This window comes from Astatotilapia calliptera, chromosome 6, assembly GCF_900246225.1.
Source record: "Astatotilapia calliptera chromosome 6, fAstCal1.2, whole genome shotgun sequence".
NCBI classification, from domain to species: Eukaryota; Metazoa; Chordata; class Actinopteri; order Cichliformes; family Cichlidae; genus Astatotilapia; species Astatotilapia calliptera.
The window spans coordinates 40823130-40848276 of record NC_039307.1 but is presented as its reverse complement, the minus strand read 5'-3'; the positions used below and the strand labels follow the sequence as shown (position 1 = coordinate 40848276).

The window sequence follows — 25147 nt, the reverse complement described above, 5'->3', positions numbered from 1 at the left end:
CGTTTTAAATCTTATCTTAAAACACATTTTTATTTGCTGGCTTTTAATACAGCATGAGAGTTATTTGTTAATTCATATTTGGTGTTTGCTATCAATAGTATAAGTTACCTTGGTATGTTGTATTCTTGCACAGCGCTTTGGTCGAAGTTCCTGTTGTAATTAAATGTGCTATATAAATAAATAAACTATAAACACGTCCCACAGAGGAGGATGAACGGTGCTGAGAGAGAGCAGAATAAAAACAGAGTCTCAGTGCTGTCAATGTTTAATCAGCATTCACACTAATAACGATCTGCACCATGGTGGTTTATTACCAGCTGACACTGAGCCTGACTGAAACACTCCACTCAGTGTTTTTCCTCTGATTTCTCAGCATCGCTTTGCTGTTTCCATTTACAGACCAGACACTAACACTTCATGGTTCAGTCTGCATCTCTGCCTGTAATGCTCACCTCCTCTGAGGACGATGCAGCGTCAGAGGAACCACAACAAAAATAAAACGTGTCTGCCATGTTTGAAATGAGGCATCAACAAATCCAGTGGCGTGCAGCTGTGCACAGAAGCAGCTCATGTGAGTCTCCATCTCATTTCAACAGGTCTCTCCTCTGTTCCTCCTGTGGGTCTTCAAGACCTGGACTGGGTCAGGACCAGCGCACCAGCACCTGGTCTCCATCCTCTATGGAGTAAAACTGCAGTGTTTTCAGGTCACTGTCGATCTCGAACTCTGTCCCCACCATCTATAAGAGCAAGAACATTTTACTGTCCCACAGTGGCATGTTCAGACTGAACGTGTGTGCTGCTCTCTGTGAAGGCCACGGGGCTCCTGCCTTTACTGAGTGTGCTACCTTGGGGCTGGTGTAGGTGAGCCTCAGATCTGCTGCAGGGACCTTGAGCAGCCTGTACAGCAGGCCCTTCACCTTCTGCACAACCATGGAGGCTACAGTACAGAAACACATGCCACTGTTTATGTGCAGAGCTCCACAGACAGATGAGAGCGCTGATAATCTAATGAGAGTCGAGGCTTTGAGCTCGTACCTGGAAGTTTCTTCTCCAGTGGTTTGCGGTTAGCATCGTCCGGAAACACAAAGGTAATCTCTGATGAAGGAAGGACAATGAAACTGTCTTTGATTCACGTTCATTCGTGGAGCCACTCAGACAGCAGAAAGGGGCGGGACTTACTTAACAGCTGATTTTTCAGGGCAAAAGGCTCTGGCTTCCTCAGCTCGCCTTCCTCAGGAGCACCATACTCTGAGGAACAGGAACATGGAGTTAGTGACTGAGACCATGTCAGTAATAATAAAGCTGGAGCTGTCTCAGGTCATCTGACCCCACAGCCTGACTTACTGCTGATGAGGGCCTGATAACGAGGGTGTTCACAGATGAACTGAGGGCTGGGCTGACTCCGCCCACCCGCCTTTAGCCACTCCTCTCCAAACATCTTGATATAGTCGAGCTCCGCTCCCCTCCTGTCGTCAGCGTGAATCTGAAGGAAAGCCCAGCAGCTTGAGCACAGGACAGCACCGACATGATGCACAGAACTCATACACAAGAGGCGGGGCTCTGCGGCGCTCTAATCTGTCACACAACAATCTGAAGACGTGTCAGGACACAGCGTCCGCACGTTTCCAAAGCATCGGCAGAGTCCTCACAATCGAGCTCACCTCGCAGCTGTTCAGCACAACCAGCTGTCCCAGTTTAGCGATCAGCATCTGATTGGCTGTTTTCGGGTTTCCATCCCTGCTCACCAGCTTGTTGCCACGGCAAGAAAGCCGGACCAAACTGGGAAGTTTGGCCAGCTCGTTCACCACAAACCACTAAGTGAGAAAGAGAGAAACACTTCCTTTAAACTGGCGTAGAGTTTATTTTAAATAACGTCCAATCACGAAGCTGGACAGAAGAACAAAAATGACACGACCGAGCCGGCGTAACGTGGAGACAGCCTCAGCACCCACGCTGGATGTAACAGTGACTGCATGAAACACGCAGTCTGGAGCTGCTGCTGTGTGTCACAGTGCAGCCTTCGCCCACAGCACTGCAGTGTTAGACAGCTTCCAGACTGGCTTCACTCCAGTCTACAGAAGTACACTTACACCAGTGTAACAACAGTTACAACAACACAAACAGACACAGTCGCAGCTGTTGACCGTTTCTATGGCAACACGTTTCACTAAACTGAAGCTAAAGTTATTTCTGGCATGTTTGATGTTTGTTAGTTTTGTAACCACAGAACAATGTTGCAGATGTTTGTGTTCCAGTGAAACGTCGGTCACAGTTCTGGTTAACCACCCGCAGCCGTGTGCTGGTGCAGGAACACACTGACCTCAGTGATGCTGTTGTGGTCCAGGTTGAGGTTCTTCAGCGCTGCATACGCGGCTGTGTGAGACCCTGCAGAGCAGAGACTGTCACTGACACGTTTGCAGTCGCACAGAAAGCTGTTCTACACGCACAAAAGGACAACAGATGCTGTTAGGCTGGAAACTGTGTCGTTACCGGGGGCAGCATCTTCAAACTGAATGACAGACAGTCCGGTCTTGGATAAATTCAGCTGCTCCAGCCTGCCACGAGAAACACACCAGACTCACTCCAGCTGCTTTTATTAAACAACAAACAGAAAACTGTGACTATGGTGCAAACGCCGTAAAAATCCCTCCTAAAATCAGATCAAGTACTGGTTTTTGGGGTGTGTGGGATCACCACTTCCACCTAGAGCTGCAGGAGGCGGGGTAAAATCCCTGCTGTGGCCGCTGGGTTGCCTAGCAACACAGCTGTTTCCATATATTTTGACAAGATGCTGCTCTAACATGAGCTAGAGCTAGCTAGCTAAATATACAGAGGACTGCAGTTCAACAGAAGGGCTGAGGATGGCAGTCTAGAAACAGAGCAGCCGGACAGGGTTCACAGCTGAGCGCAGCACACATGTACAGACATGACCCGACTCAGTGAGAGAACCTGAAACATTTTCTATGATATTTAAATGTTACAGAAAATAAATGGCATGTTTCCCACTCGTGCTGCTGCAGGACGGAGCAGTCCTCACACGCAGTCAGAGAAACGCACGCATGCTGCTCAGCATCAGGTTAACTGACAGTGGAGCTGCAAACGTGTCTGCATGGATGAACTCACACTGGACACAAGCACGTGCAGCACGTTACATCGACGCGTGGCTGACACTTTGTACTGTACCTGGGCAGAGCAGATAAACTGAGCACGCTGTCCTGCACCAAAGGATTACTGGACAAGCTCAGACTCTTCAGCGACTGCAGCAGTCCCTCAGGCCTGTAAACAGACACAGCACAGCTGGTTTCAGGCAGCTTTGAGTGAAAACACACACATCTAAAGGCAGGGCACACAGAAGATGATGATGATGATAAAGTGTTACCTCTGCAGCTCTGTGATGCTGTTTTCTTCCACACACAGGTCCTCCAGCTGTGGCCACATGGGAGCGCATTCCAGAATCTGAGAGGAAAGCAAGATCAGAGGCGGAAAAGAGATTTCATTTAAACAGAAGCAGTTCATCATCTCAAGACCCAACCCTGTCCATGATGAGAACGGACGACCCACGAGAATCTGGCCTCAGCGGGGAGGAAGAACTCCCTTTGAAGAGGAAGAGACTCGAGCCAGAAGCAGGTTCAGCGGGAAGAGGAGAAGAAACATGACAGAAAGAAAATGACTGAACGCAGCAATGTGAGTGGTAGAGAACAGAAAAAGAGGGAACGCTTTAAATTCTCCTTTCTTTAGACTTTAAGTTAGTTTGATGTTTGATGTGAATGTTACCCCGGAGCTGAAACACAAAAGTAAATATAAGTGCCACAGCGCTGCGTACCTGTGGCCAGGTGAGCTGGCAGCCGTTGAGCACGACGACTTTGAGGGCTGAGAAAGCGTGGCGTAGAGCCGAGGGGTCAGGGGGCAAACGGAGTCTGTTGTAACTGAAGACAGAAACACAACACAATGTTGAGTGGAAGGAAAGCGAGGCCAAACAAAGCGTCCCACACACCCACACCTGAGCTGCAGTCCTTCCAGTCTGTCCAGCTGCTGGCTGATGGTGGCCACATCCTCCCAGCACGACATCAGAGTCCCAGTCAGGTCCAGCCACTCCACATCTGATCAGCATGGTTAAGGTGTCGCATCCACACTGCTCGCAATCACAACCTGACAGACTCTGAGAAATGGGAACGCTTTGTGAAGCTCACACATCCTGAGTGCCAGTAAAGCATCCAGCACCGTCTGTAGAAGGATACTGGGAGTTGTGGTCCTGATTTCCCCATCAGCACCAGACCAGCTCACGTCAGAGCGGCTCAGCAGCACTGAGGGAAGGCTCTCAAAACTGCACGCACACAGACACACAATACAAAGTGTGCAGGTTTATAACAGGAGTGAAAACTGTGAACACAAAGGCTGTGACTGTTTCTGAGTGGACACACATGTAACTGATGTCTTGGATCTGACTGTGGGAACAGCTCACAGACTGTGACGAAACACATCCTGAGACACAGACCAAACGAACCCCAGAGGCTGGATTCACACAGTAATGACTCGGTGCTGCTGTTCATCTCAGGCTGTGTTTACTTAGTTATGAGACCTGATGATTTTATGATGTCTGACTATATAAAACCTTAGACGTGTGAGCTGTGTCTCAGGTGACTTTCATCTTCCTCCTCGCTTCATCAGCACTGACTCTGCAGCTCAGCTGATCGTCATAACACATGCATTACTGCAGGTGGATGCTACCAACAACTACCAGGCGACAGAACTGAAGCTGATAACATCCTTATGATATTTTGCTCTAATAGCACAGCTGTGTGACGCTCTTCTCCTGACCACACAGCATCGTACCCACGCTCCTTGATGTTCCCCCACTTGAGCTTCTTCTTGGAGATGGAGATCTCCTCACTCAGCACCTCCTCTGAGTCGATCTTGTACTCCTGTCGCACGGCGGTCAGATAGTCCACTCCAAAGCTCACCTTTGCCGGACGGACGAAGGAGCCTCCTGTGGGGTGTCTGAGAACAAAGGGAACGTATCAGGACATTTTCACAGAAGACTTTATAAAGTAATTATCTCACAGGAGGCGTGCAGGCAAAGCACGCTTGAGCACTTTACCTGCACGTGAAATACTGCACTCCCTCGTGGCTGCCGTCATGTTTGCCTCTGTCGGGGTTGTCCCACTCCACACCCAGCCACAGACCTACAAACCACAAAACAAACACACAGCTATACTAATGGCAATGCAGTGATGCAAGCATGTGGTTAAATCTGCTTCATCGGTGTGATTTCATCCGTGTACTCGGACTGGACATGTATCGAGAGAGGGGGACAGGAAAAAGCCCCGCCCCCTCCCAGCTTTCCTCCCTCTCTGCGTCCAGTCTGTTGGCTTTGAAATGACACAGGCTTTGTCTCGGTACACTGTTGCTAAAAGTCAATCATATTTATTCTTAATCAAAATATAAGTTTGATCAATATGTTAAATGACAAATGTGAGGCAGCTGGGCCCTATGACCCCTATGAGCAAGCACTTGGCGACATTTGGAAGAAAAACTCCCTTTTAACAGGAAGAAACCTCCGACACAACCAGGCTGTAATCTGCTGCAACTGGTGGTGGTGAAGAAAAGACTATTGGAGACAGACCTACAGTGATATAATCGTGTAATAATTACTAACGATTAACTGGAGGAGTGACCTGATAACATGGGAATCCCCGGCAGCCTACGTCTATCGCAGCATAACTAAGGGAGGATTCAGGGTCACCTGGTCCAGCCCTAACTATATGCTTTAGCAAAAAGGAAAGTTTGAAGCCTGATCTTGAAAGTAGAGATAGTGTCTGTCTCCTGAATCCAAACTGGAAGCTGGTTCCACAGAAAACTGAAGGCTCTGCCTCCCATTCTACTTTTAAATACTCTAGGAACAACAATAGGCCTGCAGTCAGTATGATGCTCGTAGCAAACATTTCATGATCAAAGTCTTTCTGTCATACTGACTGGCTCTATGTGTTCGCGGTTTATGATGTTCATCCATGCGTGATGAGGTAAGAGGTACAACCCGGGTCCTACCTGCTGTGGGGGGTACAGGTCCAAAGTAGCGCACTGTGGCCCGCTCCCCGCCGCAGGACACCCGCTTACCCACCGCATCCACCGGCACCTCCGCCTCGTCTACTCCCATGGAAGCTACGAAGAAAAAAACTAGAGCCACTCTGTAGTTCTTCTCCAACAGGAAGCAGCTTACGCTACATTTAAGTGTAATAAGTAAATACTGCACATTTCCGGTATGTCACTGTTTGGATAGCTTATTGTGTCTTTCTGAAAAATTAGAAACATGTAATGTTTGAAAAATGCAAACTTAATGTAAAATCATACACACCTTTGATCGCGTTTGCTGCGGAACAGTCACTCAGCCTGCCCCCACCAAAACATCCTGCAGCTGCTTCACCGGATGGGACCTATTTCAACGTCGCACCGGTTTCCCACAAACCTTTTTCTAAAAGGAAGTTATACCACGAAGGAAATATACTCACTGACACGTTACGTGTGTCTGGTCCTTTCCTATAAATCACCCCAGTTTAGTTATACGGTACCAAATCAGCCTAAAGCTAGAAAAAGCATAGGAACCTTTGTGGGGCTTTGCCGTGTTCCTATGGGGAATATTTCGAAGTAGGACAGCGGTCCACTCGGATAGAAAACGTGTGGATGTGTTGTAAGGTTTACTGGAGTTTAGGCCATTCAGTAAACATTTATTCCAGATAAAAAAGAAGAGGGGAAGCCATGAAGAAGAAAGCCCACAACAGGTTTGTTTACACACACTTTAATAACACGAGTGAAAATATCACGACGATTAGTGAGATAACGTTCAGAACGCAGACTTGAGCCTTCGATCTGGGGGGACCGGTGCTCCCAAAGAAACAAAGCCAGCATCAGCAGTAGACCCCCGCAGGGTCCAGGTTTTTCACTCGGTTGTTTGTCTGCTGGAGGAGCCATGAGCTCCAACTGAGCAGGAACCCAGATCCACTCCAGAAGTTCGGCGATGGACTTCTGTGTCCTGGATTCTTTGGATTTCTCCGAATCCAACAGTTACAAAGGGCAGCGTAGGAGGGTCTCTGTAGCTGAAGGAGTGACCCAAGACTTCCCTGCTTCTTTGTGTACAGATATGAACGAGCACACAGCTGTGCCAGCTCAACTAAATATGGCACAAAAAGCGTTATCGCCTGTTAACTTCAGTGTTTCTGTCCTCTGCAGAGAGGTGTCGCCAGGACAACAGTCAGCTGACTACACAGTGGGTCAGGTGTCAGGAAGCTTATTCCAGAAGAACTCTGCAGCCTCTGGATCCCTGTCGGCTTTATTCAGCACAGCAGCAGCATCCACAGCGCTGCTGTTCAAGCCTGCGCCTCTGGTGAGCGCAGCACACAACCAGCCCGTCTGTGACTGCGTGTTTGACCACCAGTCGAAACCAAATCTGTAAAAACCAAGAAAATCTGTCTTCTTCTATTGTGTGTCATGACTTATTTATTGTAAGGTGTCTTTAAGACACGCAGAGGTGCATTAACCTTCGCTGAGCTTGATGAAGTGTTTTTCTTTATTAGAGTTTGTGCGTTTTATTTTCAAACTTTTAGTGAGCGCCTCTAATGCTAATGGATTATTTAAGAGGGAGGAAATGACTGAAGTGTCTTTTTGTGTTATTATGGCAGCCGGTTCAAAAAAGCACAGAAACCAAAGAGCAGAAGCAGAAAAGCCCACAGGTCAAAGGTCAGCCACGCCAGGAGAAGCAGCAGCAGCCAGCTAAGGAGAAATCAGCAGCCAATCAGGAGCTGGAAAAAAGGTGAGTGTTAATTTCTTTTTCCCCAGTTTTTTCTTGATTCAAGTCTCTTCTCAAACCCGTTTGTTTGAAGTGTTCATTTGAATTTGCTGGTTTCAGAGAGAGTGGTTTACAAAAGGCAGACGAGGATGAGGACGGGCCAGAAAAACCCAACAGGAAGAGGAAGAGACAAACCTCCGAGTCGGGCAGAGAGAACGACACAGAGTACTGGGTGATGAAGAGACAGAGGCTGAAGGCCAGCAAGGCGCAGGAGACCTTGAAGAAGAAAAGGACTGTGTTTGTCGGCAACCTTCCCATCAGCTGCACCAAGAAGGTTTATTTAGTTTCTTTGTTTTACCCACCTGTATCCATAGTGACCGCCTGACTGTATCTGACACTAGCAGTCTGCATCCATAAACTACATGGACGTAACATGCAGTGTAGTTTAGTGCTGAGGTGCAGACTAACACAGTACTGGAGTTTCTCTTTAGTGTCAGTTTCCCTGCGTGTTAGCTTCAGCAGCCAGGCGCCACTCCTTCCTCTGTGAGCCACCTCGCTGTTTCTCCTTATGTGGAGAATGGAGAAGACGAGACACAGCCGTGTTTGTTTTAAATGACCCTCGTTCAGTCACGTAGGCGCAGTAACAGGAGCAAATATGGTCATGAGTCAGATGGCACTTTAGATGCACTGAGACGCTGTACACAGTCAGTATTGAGCCTCAATGGTCTGACCTCAGACTGAGGCTTGTGGATGAAGCTGTGGGACGATAACAAGGAGAAACTGGCTAAGCTGAGGCAGCCGGTCTGATCTGCAACCTCTGGAAACACTTGTTGGACGTTTTAGCTTCTAGCAGGTGTTTATGTGACAGAGTGAAAACACAACTGTACTGTGGCTCTTTCCAAGATCTTTCAGGAGACGTGCAAATTGCTTGTTGTGCAATAATTGCAGTATTTATAGGACAATAATAATGTGGAAGTTCAAAGACTGGCAACCTTTTTTGTTCCTTCTCAGACCCTGCGGAGCCTCTTCAGGGATAAAGGATCCATCGAATCTATTCGCTTTCGCTCTGTGGTAAAAACACCTCTGAAAGAAAGAGAGAGTCGCCAGGTTGCTGCAGCTTCTCGTCTTCAGTAACATTGTGTTTCATTCCAACAGGTCAGAGAGGACCCCTCCATGTCTCGTAAAGTAGCTGCTATCAAGTGAGTTTCTAAAAGTTGTTTATTTTTTAATCCTGAGCTTTCACTAGGTTCCACCAACAAACTAATAGTATGGTTTCAGTTGACTCCTTTCCATTTGTACCAAACAGCTTCTTTTCACTTCGCAGGCGCAAAGTCCACCCAAAGAAGCAGAGCATCAATGCCTACGTAGTGTTTAAAGATGAAGATGGCATCACCAAAGCTTTGGAGAGGTCAGACGCTCCTCCTGAAACCTGCTAATGCTGTAAGACCCAAACATACACGTGCTGATAGAGCTCTGTCTGTCTGCCCTCACAGGAATGGCATGGAGATAGAGAAAGACTTTCACATCCGAGTGGACAGAGTGGCCGACAGCTCATCTGTGAGTCAGCAGACGTCCCAGAATGCTCTGCTGTATCTGTCTCCTGGGAGTTAAACTGAAATCCTGTTGTTCTCTTTCAGCACGACCACAAGCGTTCTGTTTTCGTGGGGAATCTCTCATTTGGTGAGTTCGTCTGTAGAGTTCCAGACAGTGGTAAAGGTGTAGTTGTCCATGAGTGAGTAGTTTGAAGCTCAAGCCAACCTGCTGTGTCTGCAGACATCAACGAGCTGACTTTTCGAAGGCATTTCGAAGAGTGTGGGACAGTGGAGGCAGTGCGACTGGTGCGAGACAAGAACTCGGGCTTGGGGAAAGGATTTGGTTACGTCCTGTTTGAGGTACAAGAGCTCGGAGACGATCGTGGTTCTGGAGTAACAAATAATAATATTGGATTGCATTTAGAGCTGGGCGATAGAACGATAACGATATGTATCGCGATATAACTTTTTCTCGATAGAAAAATTAAACTATCGCGATAGACCTCGCCGCTCTTGTCCTCTTAAAAAAAAAAAAACAAAACAAAAAAAAAAACAGCCAATCCAAATTAAGTAGCGCAGAGCCGAACCAATCACAGCCGCAGCGTCATGTCACGTGACTTGTTACGTACAGCACAAGTGCCAAGCCGCCGTACAGCCCGGGTAATGGAGGAAATGAGTGTGCCGACTAGAAAAATCAACCGAGCGTGACCGAAGAGAAAACAGATGATGGTTCCAATGCCGGAGAGATTGTCGAACGGAAGAGCCACAGAAGCTCCGTAGTGTGAAGGTATTTCTGCTATTTCAAGTCTGACAAAAAACAGAGTAGCGTGCACTGTAAATTGTGCCGAAAGCAAGTCTGGAAATACAATAAACTGGTGCATGCGCTACGTCCACACGTACCCGGGTATTTTTGAAAACGCAGATTTTTCTATGCGTTTGCACCTTTCGTCCACACGTAAACGGCGTTTTTGCTCACTGAAAACGAAGATTTTTAAAAACTCCGGCCAGGGTGGAGATTTTTGAAAACTCAGTTTTTGCGTTTACGTGTGGACGAGAAAAACGGAGAAAACGCAGCGTCAAAGGTGTGCGCATTTTGTGACGTCACACTGTGCGCCACGTTATTGTTTCGGTGAAATGAATTTCTACAATACTGTTAATTCTACTCTCTGCAGTGTTTAAATGCTTACATATACACACAGTTACTGTCCCTCCACACATACGACTCGGTTCTGCTTCTATGCCGCAGCTTTGTTTACTTTTTCCCACCGAGGCTTCTAGACTTCTGATTGGCCAACATTTCTGCACGGTTAGGAATCTAGCGCCACCTGCTGCTTTGGCATGTTCATAGCAGCGTTTTCCTTCATTTCTGCCTTTGTGTGGACGGGATTATTTTTTAAAACGAAAACGGAAAATCTCAGTTTTCAAAAATACCCGTGTACGTGTGGACGTAGCCTCAGTCTCTGACTGGAAGCGCTAATTCGTCATTCGGCTTTTGTCAGACTAAAGTAACTGTTAAAACTGTTTGAAAAGCTCAGCTATACAACAAGGAGAGATTGAGAATTTCCTTTTAGTTCTCAGTTTATTTGATATTGACAAAAGTTAGTCAGTTTTGTCTGTTCTTCTGTAAAACAAACTAAGATTTATTTTTAGAATTAATATTTTGTTTCTAAGTGGAATTGACAGTTTAGTCTGTTTCGTTTGTTCTATTTTGAAACTTAAACGCTTTAGCGGCTGCCTTTTGTGTAGTTTGCAATATTTGCCTTTATTTATCTGAAAAAGTCTCATGTTCCTTAAGTACATCTACCCTGTTGAACTTATTATGGGAAATAAATATTTAAATAAAAACAAGCTGCTGATTATTTCACATTTTACTTGTGAGCAACGGCACATTTAAATCTTACAAATATAGTTATTTGGCTTATATCGTGATAGATATCGTTATCGCCTGAAATGAAAAAAACATATCGTGATATGAAAAAATCTTATATCGCCCAGCTCTAGTTGCATTTATATTTTGCTTTTTGAGACGCCTGTGGCGAGGCTTGGGATTTCTAACTAAATACGCATCACTGCAGGGTTGTCCTCTGATGGCTGGTGACAAAAGTCAGTCCATGTTTAAACAGTACAGCTTTGGCTATGAACCCCCCCCCCCCCCCCGCACAGTCATGACAGATGGCCGCCCCTCTCTGAGCCTGGATGTGCAGGAACTGTCTTCCTGTTAAAAGGGAGTTTTTCCTTCCCACTGTCATATTGTTGGGGTTTCTATTGCATTGCTCTACTAATTGGTGCCTTACGTTGTGTTTAGTTTCGGGGGTGTCACTGCATGAGCTTATTAGCAGCTGCCGTAAACTTCCACACCAGCAGTCAGGAAATATTAAATCAAATGGCGCTCTTTGATTTATGCTCCTGAACGGTGTATATGACAGATGGTGGCCGTATCACCTACACCAGCGGTCTCCAACCTTTTTCGCGCCACGGACGGTTTATGCCCGACAATATTTCCACAGACCGGCCTTTAAGGTGTCGCGGATAAATACAACAAAATAAAACTAGTACCGGTACCGAAAAAAATAAGATTTATTCATAACACGCGTGAAAAGACCCAGGAAAACCGAGTAAACGATAAAACGATAACAAAATAACGATAAAAACCCTGAAAACCACACATTTCACACCTGAGCCTCAACTCTCGCGGCCCGGTACCAAACGACTCACGGACCGTTTGGGGACCGCTGACCTATACTGTGTACTCATACTTTGGGAACTTTAAGGTTTAAAAGCACAGAATTAGAATAAATTAGAATCCACAATAGACTGTGTGCCATTGATGGGCGTAGCCAGTGTGACATCAGCCAGTGGTTTTTCCATTCTACAGTTTTTAAGCGTCAGTATTGGTGCTTTGGTCAAAGTAGGCCATGTGTTTCTACACTTCATTTTGTCTTCCTTGTGCAGAGTACCGATTCTGTGCAGCTGGCGTTGAAACTGGACGGCTCAAAGCTGGAGGGCAGATCCATCCGGGTGAAGAGGTCACTGAAGAAGGAGAAGCAGAAGAGTAACGGTGATGGCAAAGCAACAACAAGGAAGACCGGCAAGACTCTGAAGACGGGTTCTGGACGGGAGAGGGCGGCTGGTCGAGGAGCTTTCAAGTCCCCAAGGAAGGTGATGGGAAACCAGCGCAAGTTGAGCAGAAGCTCCGCTTCTTTCAAAGGAGAGATGGCAGATCCAGACAAAAAGACTAAAAAGAAAGCACTGAAGAAAAAGAGAGTGAAGCCAGAAAAGTCTGTTCATATTTAAACTGAGGACAGAAAAAGCATGTGGTCGCTGTGATCAGAGTCGTTTGGAAGAGCAGCAGGTTCAGAGCCCGACTCCAACACAGCTGACATCCAGGCAGCTAAACGAGAACTTCCTCTGCCCAGCATAAAGTCACAGGTCCTTCCCACAGGGCTGTGTTGGACTTGATCTGTAACCGTTTCACTTATTTGGTTAAAATACGTCATTTCTTTTATTCTGTGTCTGAATTTATTGTCACTGTTTTCTTTCTTCCTTGCAAATCACCAGCAAAACCTCTAAATCGGGTTATTATTGAAAGCAAATGATCCACACTAATAATTTTTGAAGGCAGATGAGTCAGTGAAGTTTAGATGCTGTCGTGACCTCTGACACAGAGCCCGGTGGCGTCCTCTCTCCAAAAGAAAGCAGAGACATTTCTCACCACCAGTGTGTTGGTTGCTGTGCAGCATCGTTCTCTCGTGTCACTGTTGCTAACGTGCCACAGTTCATAGCAGCCTCCTGCTCTCCTCCCTGTACCTCCACCAGCCTGTAGATGAGGACCATTAGAACAGAGTAGCTGCACCTCCAGCACTCAGGGCGCTTTGGCACAGAGGTTCAGCTGCTCGGTTTAATAAAGACCTCAAACTGTTCTGAGGCGCAGTGCCAGGGTGACCAGGACTGAACACTCAACACAGCTGCGGTTTGTTCAGATGGTTTATTCTTGCTAAAGAGGGCCGTCCTCTTCAAACAGAACAAAACATATCGTCACTCTAAAAAGCGTTTCCAAGTCTAGAATGGAAAGACAGACGAGACGTAACAAAACAATAAATACTCATCCGAGCACATTCTGGTTTATACTACTGACGTTGTCATGGAGACGGCAGGTACAACCACATCAGGCAGCGTAAACCTTGTACATAATCCTGTCAGATGTGTGTTGCACCACCTTGGAGGAAGGAGCGGATTCATCTTTGAATCCAGCCCAGTTGGTTATTACATACATGAGGATTTGGGAGCGGGGACAGGCCGGATTGCATTTCTCTACATTTTTTTGTGGCCTCATGATTTAGATATCCTAATACCCCAAAACGGGTAATACAAGTTCAAAAAGAAAACCTTTCAATGGACAAAGGAAGAGAAACTGAACCCCTTTAGGGAGGCTGGATGGGGTGAAAGTGACAGGAGGCCGAGGTGTGGGCAGGTCGTGTTGAACAAACGGGGAGCAGGGGTGGCTTCTTCTGGGCTCTCATTCTATATCATCCTCACTCAGACTCTGTGCGCTCACGATACGCTGCAAGACAGGAAACAAAGGTCCTCGGCTTTATGGTTTGACGTGTGCATGACTGATGAACACTTTAGAGATGATTCAAAGACTCCAGAGTTAAAACTGCTCGACTCCATGTCCTGCATGCTGTCATAATAACTGATCCTAGAGCAATTCACAAACCTGGCTGATACTGGGCAGCTTGGTGAGCAGCATCTGGAAGACGGGTGGAGGCAGAGTCTGCTGCAGCACCTGTAGTAGCTGCTGAGGCTGACCACACACAGCGATGGCGTTGGTCAGGTGATCCACACCTTTCTCGTAGTCTCCTGTAGTCAAAGCAAAAGGAAACAAAAGCTTATAAGCTCCACATGCAGGCGTCTGTACCCATACTGGGTGTCCCAACAGCAGGGAAGGAGCCATTTTAGCGCCGCAGCAAGGTCACCACTGGCTGTACTGCAGTAAACCGTTTGACCAGTTCAGTGGTACGAGTTTCAATAAAGAGTAAATTACCCTGAGCCAGCAGCTCCTCTCCCAACTGGATTTCCTCCAGGAAGAACTTCTGCACGGCTTCAGCATCCTTCAGATCTGGAAGCTGCACAACAGTCACAGTAAGCAGTCACAGCTGATTTCTGTCACGTTTGTGTGAAGTAGCTTGCAGTTGTACAGCAGAGTCAGTATCAGTGCTTTGGTTTGAAGTTGTCCTTTAATGTGGTGGGTGTCAGCTTTAATACAGAAACACGGTCAGCTCCGTGCACGCGTGTGCACATGTAAAGGTGCAGGCGTGTAGAGACTGCTCACCTTTGCCAGGCCTGCCCTCTCTTTGGCAGCCTTCTGCTTTCTTCTCCCTGTGACAAGAACAGGACAAACTGCTCATGTTGCTCCAGCCCTCAAAACATGTCCATCTTGGTTTTAACAAGAAAGTAGTCTTAGACAGTAGCTGCTACACTCACAAAGTTACGAGTATAAGACAGACACAGAAATAGGCTTAAAGCTAAACTAGCTCCAAGTTCAGCTTCTGCTCCCTCAAATCAACTATTTACTGGAAATTTAGGCCTGATTTTTGTAGGCCAGTGATTATTTGTCACCTTGTCGTCCAGCTGACCATGTTCAGGTGACTGGTAACAATTACAAACTGCCTGCAATACAAAAACTGGAATGTGTTTATTTCTGTTTATACACAGTTTGCTGCTTCGGCCGTATTCCCTGAAGCAAATTTAACAAACTCCAATTTCAAACTTTTAGTGTCCCCCAGAACACCTGAGTGCACCATGGCAACGGGTAAATAAACAGTAAAGCCTTGATTATAACCCAGAGGACTGAGGAATATGAATGTGTGCCAGCGTGGGTCATATTTCTCTCAAAAACCACGCAGGACAGAGTTATTTTAATCAGCTTGGTCCACTGTGTCGTTACCATAGACAGAATATGATGCTCACACAAGTCAGGCAGCATTACTGTGGATAGAGTCAGAGTTACAAAGCTACAAATACACAATACAGATCTTTTTCTGCGCATGTTACCAATCTGTGGTGTAACTGCCGTCTCTCTTCTGCGCTTGTGTGAGAACACAAAATGGCAAACATACAAGCTGGGTCGTTGTTTGTAAGAAACTCTATGAACGAGCAAACATCAGTGTCAGTCAGCTGGTCCAGGAGCAGCAGAGGAGTCGGAAAGAAACTCAGAGCTGTGGTTTTGCTCACAGAGTCTGTTACCATGTACGTGAAAACCTGGAGCTTCCTCATGTTTGGATTACCTAACTGGAACAAGGCCCAATCTTCCTGGAATAACACGATAATCTCCAGCAGGCTGGAAGCCCAGCTAACAAGACATCATGCTAAATATGTTTGTTGTGTAATTACTTGAAATGGAAATAGCTTTGTGAATGAGTGTGTGCTGCAGGTCACATCACAGGATAGTAAAGCCTTTCTCTCACAGTGTTTGGAGTTTTGCTGGCAGGACAAATCTGGATGAGCACCTGGACGTATATAAATACTACCTGGTAATGTGGCCTTGGAGACAACTGAGGTTCTCTGAATCCAGCCTCCATAAGCTGCCCAGCGGCTCAAGTTTGAGGTAGCACACTTTAGACCGGCACTGGTATATTCAGTATATTTATGTGTGTACAGCCATATAAAAGCCTTTTATTTTGTGCCTCGAAATAGGGTTAGGCAACACCAAAATAATGGTTTGTTTTGAAGCACAGCCACTAATCGTATGCTCCCCTTTACAAATCATGTCACCAGTTATTTCTACAGATCCTTTTAGAGGATGGAAGAGCTCAGGATCCAGGGAGGGCGCAAAGAATGTGATTACTGTCACATCGTGGCTTGTCAGCTACAAACCCACCTAACGATGTGAGAACATGAATGAAGTCCCAGCTATGCTTTGCTTAATTTACTGAATTGATTGTAGCGCTCCTCCACAGCCTCTGGACAAGCTAACTGGACCGAACGAAACCGCCCGGTGTCCGAACCAGCGAACCCGGCGAAGGTGAGAAAAAGAGCAGCGAGGAGGTCAACACTCACGTTCTCGTAGCCTGTTCTTGAAGTTCGGGTCATTCCGTCGTTTCCTGTCGAAATAAATACAGTAACCGACAAACAGAGCTCCGCATACACCCGCCGCTATGGCACTCGTCCTTCCGCCCATCATAACTCGAAAGACCCGCTCGGCTTTTGGAGGATTTCGGGCTAATCTGGATTTTTTACCTCCGGTTGTCGTTTTCTGTCAGGCGGCTGATGGAGCGGCTCAAGGAAGGAAGGAAGGACCGTAAGGACCCCACCTTTGACAGCTAGTAACCGCCTGAAAACGCCTGACTGAAAATGAGACAAACGAGCCATTTTCTCAGGCAGTTTGCCTGTAAATGATCAAAAGGTTGTAGTCAAGTGAAAATAAAAGTCTGTTCCAAATATGTGTGGTTTACACAGATTATCAGGTACATATGATAAAACAGCGAATTTGAGAATATAACGGCAGTTTCAGCTACATTATATTTTGTGTTAGTTTCTTTGTAAATATGATACACCTCTGTTATCATTTGGTTTTATGTTGAAGAGCTCATTTCTAAAACCTGCACAACGTTTTTTTCTGGTCCTCGTTAAAGAGTACACGCCAACTGGTTTATTTATTTGTTCTTTTTTTTTTTTTTAGAAAGTTTGTTTTCAAAATAAATGAGCGCCAGTGACGTCATCCTAAGCCACATAAACCTGTGTTTAGTTTTCGTTGATGTTTTTTTTTTAATTGTACAAACTAACAATTACAGCGCATATCTTACAAGTCAAAAAGATGTGTACAAGTACAGGTGGTTAAGAACAAAGCAGCCATCGAACAAAGAACAAAAGAACAGTATAGGTCAGAGATAACATAAAGCAACACACAAGTACATTAAATGACCTTACATATAAAAGTAAAAAAGTTAAAAACAAAAAAACAAAAGTACGCACACACAGTCTAGCTACATCAGTTGAAAAGCTGCATCAAAAATTACCTTTATTTAAGTTACACTTGTCTAATGAAGCCTTCGGTTGTTCAGTCTGACGTCACTAGCCATGTCTGGGCCTAAACTCCGCTGCAGGTCCATATATCCAACGATCACTATGGCATTACTGAGAGTTGAAAAACTGTCTAAAGTCTTTCATCTTTAATAAAATGATCAGCGTTCTGCTCTACCAGGTGTAACAATTGAGTTTAACATCCAGGCATCCATGAAAACGGAATTTATGACATTTAATGGAGTTAGAAGTTAGCAGGGAGTTAGCTCGCTAGCTTCTATCTAAATACAATATAGCATGTCCTGACTGCGGGGTTTTGGAAACAAATTCAAACGTACAGCTCTGCTATCACTTCCAGCATAAATGAAGACAGAAAACTAAACAGCAGTGACGTTTGTAGGGTTACTGAAGTTGGGCTAGCTGGTATATAATGATGTGCTACGTGACCGCTAGCGACACAGCTATGTTAGCATAATATATAAACAAGCTAACTTTTTTCCACTGGATAAAAGTTACCGTGAGTGTTCTCGGTGGTCAGGAACAAATGTAATCGCATGGCAGGATGCTGTAAAAGGACCAAACTTCAGCCAGGAGAACAACTGAGATAATCCATCCACAATACGAGGTTAGTCATTCATATACTGCTGCATGGGCTGGGCTGTAGTTACATCGTAAGGTTTTAAAAACTGAGCTTAAATAAATGATTAGCGGTAATAAAAGCCGAGGGAGGTCAACAGTGGTCGCTGACTGTTTTAGGAGCTTTTTGAGATCAAATAGAAGAAAATACATAACATTAAACATGTTAACAACACAAAAGCCATATTAAACGCAGACTACTTTAGACCCGGAAGTAGGATTCGTCGCGTCATCACTGAACAACCGGATAGGAGGACTACGTGGCGACCGTGGCTCAGGGGATTGGGAAGCGTATCTGTAACCGGAAGGTCGCTGGTTCGATCCCCGGGCTCTCTGTCCTGGTCGTTGTGTCCTTGGGCAAGACACTTTACCCTACTGGTGTTGGCCAGAGGGGCCAATGGCGTGATATGGCAGCCTCGCTTCTGTCAGGTTGTGGCTACAACCGTAGCTGCCTCCACCAGTGTATGAATGTGAGAGTGAATGAATAGTGGTATTGTAAAGCGCTTTGGGTGCCTTGAAAAGCGCTATATAAATCCAATCCATTATTATTATTACTACATTATTAAATACCAGAAAAAATCGGAATAATTTTCAAGAAGCGACATTTGTGAATGAAAAATTTTGCAACTATAAATAAGTTGTTAATCCCAAATTCTATTTTTTTTTTATTTTCTGTTTGTAGGCCAAATATAATTTCTTGAAAGGTTAGAGAAGGGCAGTATTTTTAGAGGTTAACCAGTACTGAAAATCATCCCCAAAAGATCTGGAACTTTCACATGAATAAAAAAGGTGCTCTGTAGTCTCAATATCAGTATTGCAAAAAGTGCATGCGTTCGTATCTATATTGAATTTCTTGTGAAGATAGTCATTGGATGGATATATGGCATTTAAGATTTTAAAGTGATTTTCTTTTGCTTTAGGTGGAATTGGAAAAGAAAGATACTCAGTCAAAAACCTCGAGTTATAATCTTTAAACAAATATTTTCTTTTTAATTGAGAAGGAAAAAGTTGTTTGGTTAGAATTGTCCTTAAAAATGTATTATTGCATGTCTTTCCTTTAAATTCACGAATTATAGAGGAAGAACATGTTAAACTGGCTTTAGCCATCGGAATCATTGCAGGGGGAATGGCTTTCACAACTTTAATGAATTTACTTTGAGTATGAAGCTAAAATTTTATGGCACTCGTTATAAAAGTGTCACAGTTGTGGCTCATTTTGACCCAGCATTTTCAGTTTCTTGTATTTTGGTATTTTTCTGTACAAAACCGTGACAAAAAGCTAACAAAAGCCGGTACTGAAACACAACAACCTAATTACAGCAAACAAAATATCACGTAAGGAAATGTAGGAAAAGATTTTAGGGAACCAAGTTACATAACACTGGTGTGACCATCAGTCTTTGATTCTTCTAAACCAGGGGTGGGCAACTCCAGGCCTCGAGGGCCGGTGTCCTGCAGGTTTTAGATGTGTCCTTGAGCCAACACAGCTGATTCAAATGGCTAATTTACCTCCTCAACATTTCCTGAACTCCAGAGACTTGGTAACGAACTAATCGTGTGCTTCATGTGTGCTGACCAGTGTTGGTCAAGTTACTTGAAAAAAGTAATCAGTAACTAATTACTGATTATTTGCCCAAAAAAGTAATCCCGTTACTAAATAAAATATTTTTTGTGTTTACACTCAGTCTTTCAAATTTCAAGTAAAACACAGCAGAAAATAAATAAAGTCATAGACTAGCGGTCCTTTTGCTCTATTTTCACCTGTAAAGCAGGAGTGGGGTAGGCGGAGGTTTACCCTGGTGCAGGTGTGCCGCGGTCAGTGGAAGAATCCGCGAGTTTCTCTGTGAGTTTCCCATTACCTCGTAGCTACTCGGAGCTTGCTTGGAAGTTTAGGGTTTTTTTTCGCTGTAAAAAGAAGTTTTCTTCCCACGCACAGCGGACACTAATGTTTTTGTCACTTTTTATGGAATCAAACTCAAAGTAAGGTCAGTACTTCCACGCTTTAAACGCTGCATGCTCATACTCTCTCTGCACTCGATATGTGATCCATTGTTGATCTGCACACAGCTGTTGTCACTAACGTCGCACTCGCTTATGTCACTGTCATGAGACATTCTCGCAAAAAATCACGGTTTTAGTAACGCAGTAACGCAGCGTTCCTAGGGGAAAGTAACGGTAATCTAATTACCGTTTTTGCAATAGTAATCCCTTACTTTACTCGTTACTCGAAAAAGTAATCGGATTACAGTAACGCATTACAAGTAACGCATTACTGCCCATCTCTGGTGCTGACCAAGGGTGATATCTAAAACTTGCAGGACACCGGCCCTCGAGGCCTGGAGATGCCCACTCCTGTTCTAAACAGTGTCATTTTGATGACTTCATCATCTGACATATATAATATCAGACAACTTTAAGTAAATCTCTTCATACTTTTAGCTAAACGATAAAACAGAGTCCGTTGGGGTTAGCGTAGTGATTGACTAGTTAAATGTAAAAATAGGCATCAAAGAATTTGAAGTAATTTCATTGTTTATTTGTTCTTTTTGTTTTTTTGCTTTGGTAAAGGAATGTTTCTAAAAAATACTCCCTTTTGTTTTCTGAAAGTATAAAATAATATAATATGAACACATTTATTTAACTGAATGATAAAATGATCTTGGTGTTATGCATACAGCAGGCAGCCACAGTTAATCCTTCTGGCCACCAGGGGTAGCTGTTGTTCCAGCTCAGCAACCACAAGACACACACACACTTGCTCCACATGTGTAAAAAGTCTGCATGCTCTCAGACTATGATATTAAAGAGGCAGTTAACAACATGAATGAGTACGTATGTGTATGCAGCAGCCTGACTAGTCTGATCTTACCTATCCTGTGGCATCATGGGAAGTCATCCAGGAACATGCCAGCAAAACTGTTCATACAGTCAGCGTGAACAGATGAAGCAACTGTGTTTGAGCTGGTGTTTAGCTTAGATGTTACTCCTCTCGAAGGACTCTTACAGATCAAACTAGTTACTACTAGTTAGTAGTTTCTACTAATAACCTTAGGCTCGCCTCATGTTCTTTTCTTTAGGGAGGACATATTATGAAACTGTAACGTTACAGTGTTTCTAATCCATTTTTAGATATTCAGGTGTGAAAGTTATCCAGACCTTCAGGCAGTGGCGGTCCTAGCCTGTTTGGCGCCCTGGGCGAGCACTCCCTCTGCCCCCCCCCCACAAAACATAATAAGGATTGTACATTAACATAAAACTGTTGTCGGAACCATACTGAATTTCACCACAGAAACACACACACACACACACATATGAAGAGAGAGAGAGTATGCGTTGTATGCAGACGGCTACCAAACAGCCATCATAATTCCTCATACAATGAGAACAGGACAAATCAACAACTGACAACGACTAATTAATATTAAAATCTGTAACATAATGTATTGTTTGGAGTTTAGTCTGTTACTGTTACTATTTTTACCATTTCTTCTTGGAGCAACTGTAACACACATTATTTCTTTAGGGATTAATAAAGTATTCTGACTCTGATTGGTTCAGGATGAGCTGCCATTATCCAATCACACATCTGCTTACCTGCATCTTTTGCTCGTTTCTCCTCCTCTTCTTTTCTCTTTTTTTCTAAACTGAGCACCTGATGGCTTTGAACTTTTCTTGTCCATCTTACGTTGGTTTTAATTTTGCACTCCAGTATGAACACAAATCCCCCAACATGAGGATCACCACAACATAACCTAACACACCTACACCTTAGTTCACAGATTCACTTTGTCTAGGGTTTATTCCTGGGATTTCACACAACCCAGGATTCAAATCATGAATACATGATGGGCTTGGATTTACATCATTATGAATGAAATGTGTTCTATTTGGAAGCAGCAGGGCCCCTCCCCTTTTGATGGGTTGTGTGTGAGACTTTAAATCATCAAACTATAAATTATAAATGTTAAATTGTTATTGATCCTTTACCCCGAGTCCTAAAGTGTATATTTATTTTCTTACTCTTCTTATATTTATTATTTTCTGCACATTCCCAGCATCATAAAATAAAACACAGCAAGAAAATAAATAAAGTCAAAGACTCAGCGGTCCTGTTGCTCTATTTTCACCTGTAAAGCAGGAGCAGGGTAGGCGGAGGGTTACCCTGGTGCAGGTGTGCCGCGGTCAGTGGAAGAATCCGCGAGTTTCTCTGTGAGTTTCCCATTACGTCGTAGCTACTCGGTGCTTGCTTGGAAGTTTAGGGTTTTTTTTCGCTGTAAAAAGAAGTTTTCTTCCCACGCACAGCGGACACTAATGTTTTTGTCACTTTTTATGGAATCAAACTCAAAGTAAGGTCAGTACTTCCACGCTTTAAACGCTGCACGCTCATACTCTCTCCGCACTCGATATATGATCCACTGTTGATCTGCACACAGCTGTTGTCACGAACGTCGCACTTGCTTACGTCACTGTCATGAGACATTCTCGCAAAAAATCCCGGTTTTAGTAACGCAGTAACGCAGCGTTCCTACGGGAAAGTAACGGTAATCTAATTACTGTTTTTGCAATAGTAATCCCTTACTTTACTCGTTACTCGAAAAAAGTAATCAGATTACAGTAACGCGTTACAAGTAACGCGTTACTGCCCATCTCTGGTAGCGGAGATGACAATAAAGTTTACTTTGACTTCAGCAGCGAGCAGGCGCACCGAGGGCTCTTGCGCTCACTTTTCGCGTATAGAATTTCGAAAAAACATCGGTGCAAATTAGTCTGTATCATGGTGTCGGGTGTTTTCGTGTTTGTTGGGTTGTTTTTATTTTGTTTTATTTTGCGAGTTGGTTATTAGACGCTGCTCCAGCCAGTCAGTGAATCCCCTGCCGCCGCCCTCTCCTCCCTGTGCCGCAAGCAGCAGGCACACCTGGCAAACGGAGGGCGCCCTTACTCCCAGCAAATGGGCGACAGAAAACCGATCGGTGCCTGTGACATTCCCAATATGCGCTGGCTGATGTTGGGGCAGCATGAGTACGAGCAATTTTTTTTTTTGCCGATGCCGCCCCCACCACGATGCCGCCCCGGGCAACCGCCCGTGTCGCCCGTATCAAAAACCGCTACTGCCTTCAGGTTTCACGTGGCTCTGAATAGTTTCTGAGGCCTTTTTCCTACTTTCAGGATGTCTCTGATTTTCTTATCGACTTGTGACAGCACTCTGCAATACAGCCTTGAGTAGTATTATAGGTGTCTAATGTAACATACTGTAACACACACATACAAAAAGATTCTAGGTCTGACCAACCATCTCAGCCATGGGCAAAAAGATAACAGTCAATAAAATTCTAAAAGAGAATTTATTGACAAATAATCAAGAGATTCAATTCAATTTTATTTATATAGCGCCAAATCACAACAAAAGTCGCCTCAAGGCGCTTCATAGATAGAGAAAAACCCAACAATCATATGACCCCCTATGAGCAGCACTTTGGCGACAGTGGGAAGGAAAAACTCCCTTTTAACAGGAAGAAACCTCCAGCAGAACCAGGCTCAGGGAGGGGCGGGGCCATCTGCTGTGATTGGTTGGGGTGAGAGAAGGAAGACAGGATAAAGACATGCTGTGGAAGAGAGACAGAGGTTAATAACAGATATGATTCAATGCAGAGAGGTCTGTTAACACATAGTGAGTGAGAAAGGTGACTGGAAAGGAAAAACTCAATGCATCATGGGAATCCCCTGGCAGCCTACGTCTATTGCAGCATAACTAAGGGAGGATTCAGGGTCGGGGATGGGCGTCCAGGTACACGCCGGCTCACTCCTGGTGGCTGCTTATTGGGGCCTGGAACCTGGGGCTCGCTCGGGCTCCTTCGGGGGTGGGGTGCCCTCGGCCTCTCGGCCTGGGGCTCGGTCACTCAGGCACGGCTGGCTGCCGGCGGAGCTCACGGGCGCGTCACTGCAACTCCCCCTGGCTTCTGCTCCGCGGCTGCTGAGTGAGCCCTCATCTGGGACTCTCCTCAGCTCTTTCTGGGACAGAGTTTTGATCTCTGTCCCAGAGGAGTCCCAGAGGCCCCCCCACTCCCAAGTGTGGGGGGGCCACTGCCCCGTCCTCCAGGGCATGAAGCAGATATGGAGGAGATCAAAACAACTGTCACGGTCCGCGGAGGCAGACCGTGCGGAAATGTGTGTGGTGGACCCAGGAGCGAACACAAGCGAGGATGCAGGAGTGGAGTTAAACAAAAGCGAGCCTTTTATTCTGGCTGATGAAAGGAACAAAACAGAGTGAGGGCAGCATAAGAGTAATAGTTCAAACAAAAACCTAAACTGGACATAAACTAAGGAAAAGCTATGGCTGGAGATACGGAACACAGGGGGTGGTAACACAGACGACGCGACACAGACTACATGAAACACAGAGACTAAATACACAAGAGGGATGATCAGGGGAAGTGGCCACACATGGGAACACAGCTGACACAGATAAACATAACAAGACAAGCTCGGAATGTTGCCTTCAGAGATGGAGACGAGGCGAGCCTGAGGACAGCTAGGGCCAACCTTTCCCGTGGCATCAGAGAGGCTAAGAGACAGTACTCCAGGAAAATATCTCATCACTTCAAAGACAGCAGAGACTCACGGAGCCTGTGGCGGGGCATTCAGACCATCACAGATTACAAGCCCCCACCACAGACCTGTGATAGCACTATCCCCCTGCTGAACAAGCTGAATACTTTCTTTGCTCGCTTTGAAGTCCAAAACAACACCACTGCACAGAAGACCCCACCCCCTCCTGGTGACCAGGTGATGACTCTGTCCCCGGACAGCGTGAGGAGATCCCTCAGCAGGATCAATGCACGAAAAGCTCCGGGTCCTGACAACATTCCTGGTCGTGTACTGAGAGACTGTGCAGTGGAACTCACTGATGTCTTCACAGACATCTTCAACATATCACTCATCCAGGCTGTCGTCCCCACATGTTTTAAAGCCACCACAATCATTCCGGTTCCAAAAAAGTCATCTCCCTCCTGCTTTAATGACTACCGTCCTGTTGCACTTACTCCCATCCTGATGAAGTGCTTCGAACGACTAGTCATGCAGCACATCAAGACTGTCCTGCCCCCCTCCCTGGATCCCTTCCAGTTTGCGTATCGGCCAAACCGCTCAACCGATGATGCCATCTCCACTGCACTCCACT

The 25147-nt window shown here is 45.3% G+C and overlaps 3 protein-coding genes across 3 annotated transcripts; 1 reads left to right on the top strand and 2 right to left on the bottom strand.

The window, feature by feature from the left end:
- Positions 1-247: 247 nt before the first annotated feature.
- tbce (tubulin folding cofactor E) lies at positions 248-6429 on the bottom strand. The gene is made up of 17 exons (XM_026172154.1): positions 6353-6429; positions 6046-6159; positions 5099-5183; positions 4834-4998; positions 4239-4324; positions 4001-4100; positions 3824-3926; positions 3380-3456; positions 3184-3276; positions 2491-2555; positions 2321-2385; positions 1662-1814; positions 1345-1483; positions 1180-1248; positions 1036-1095; positions 846-937; positions 248-737 (listed from the first exon to the last, which is right to left on the bottom strand). Exons 2-17 carry the CDS (start codon positions 6152-6154, stop codon positions 642-644), a joined length of 1557 nt encoding a protein of 518 aa, XP_026027939.1. The 5' UTR covers positions 6155-6159; positions 6353-6429; the 3' UTR covers positions 248-641.
- A 69-nt stretch (positions 6430-6498) lies between these two features.
- Positions 6499-12817, top strand: rbm34 (RNA binding motif protein 34). The gene is made up of 11 exons (XM_026172155.1): positions 6499-6776; positions 7225-7378; positions 7674-7804; positions 7901-8114; positions 8792-8851; positions 8936-8979; positions 9105-9188; positions 9274-9337; positions 9418-9460; positions 9554-9672; positions 12265-12817. The coding sequence occupies exons 1-11, from the start codon at positions 6754-6756 to the stop codon at positions 12604-12606; spliced, it is 1278 nt and encodes a 425-aa protein (XP_026027940.1). The 5' UTR covers positions 6499-6753; the 3' UTR covers positions 12607-12817.
- Positions 12818-13282: 465 nt separating this feature from the next.
- tomm20b (translocase of outer mitochondrial membrane 20b) lies at positions 13283-16625 on the bottom strand. The gene is made up of 5 exons (XM_026172156.1): positions 16372-16625; positions 14645-14691; positions 14357-14438; positions 14030-14172; positions 13283-13873 (listed from the first exon to the last, which is right to left on the bottom strand). The coding sequence occupies exons 1-5, from the start codon at positions 16493-16495 to the stop codon at positions 13829-13831; spliced, it is 441 nt and encodes a 146-aa protein (XP_026027941.1). The 5' UTR covers positions 16496-16625; the 3' UTR covers positions 13283-13828.
- Between the last annotated feature and the right edge of the window lie 8522 nt (positions 16626-25147).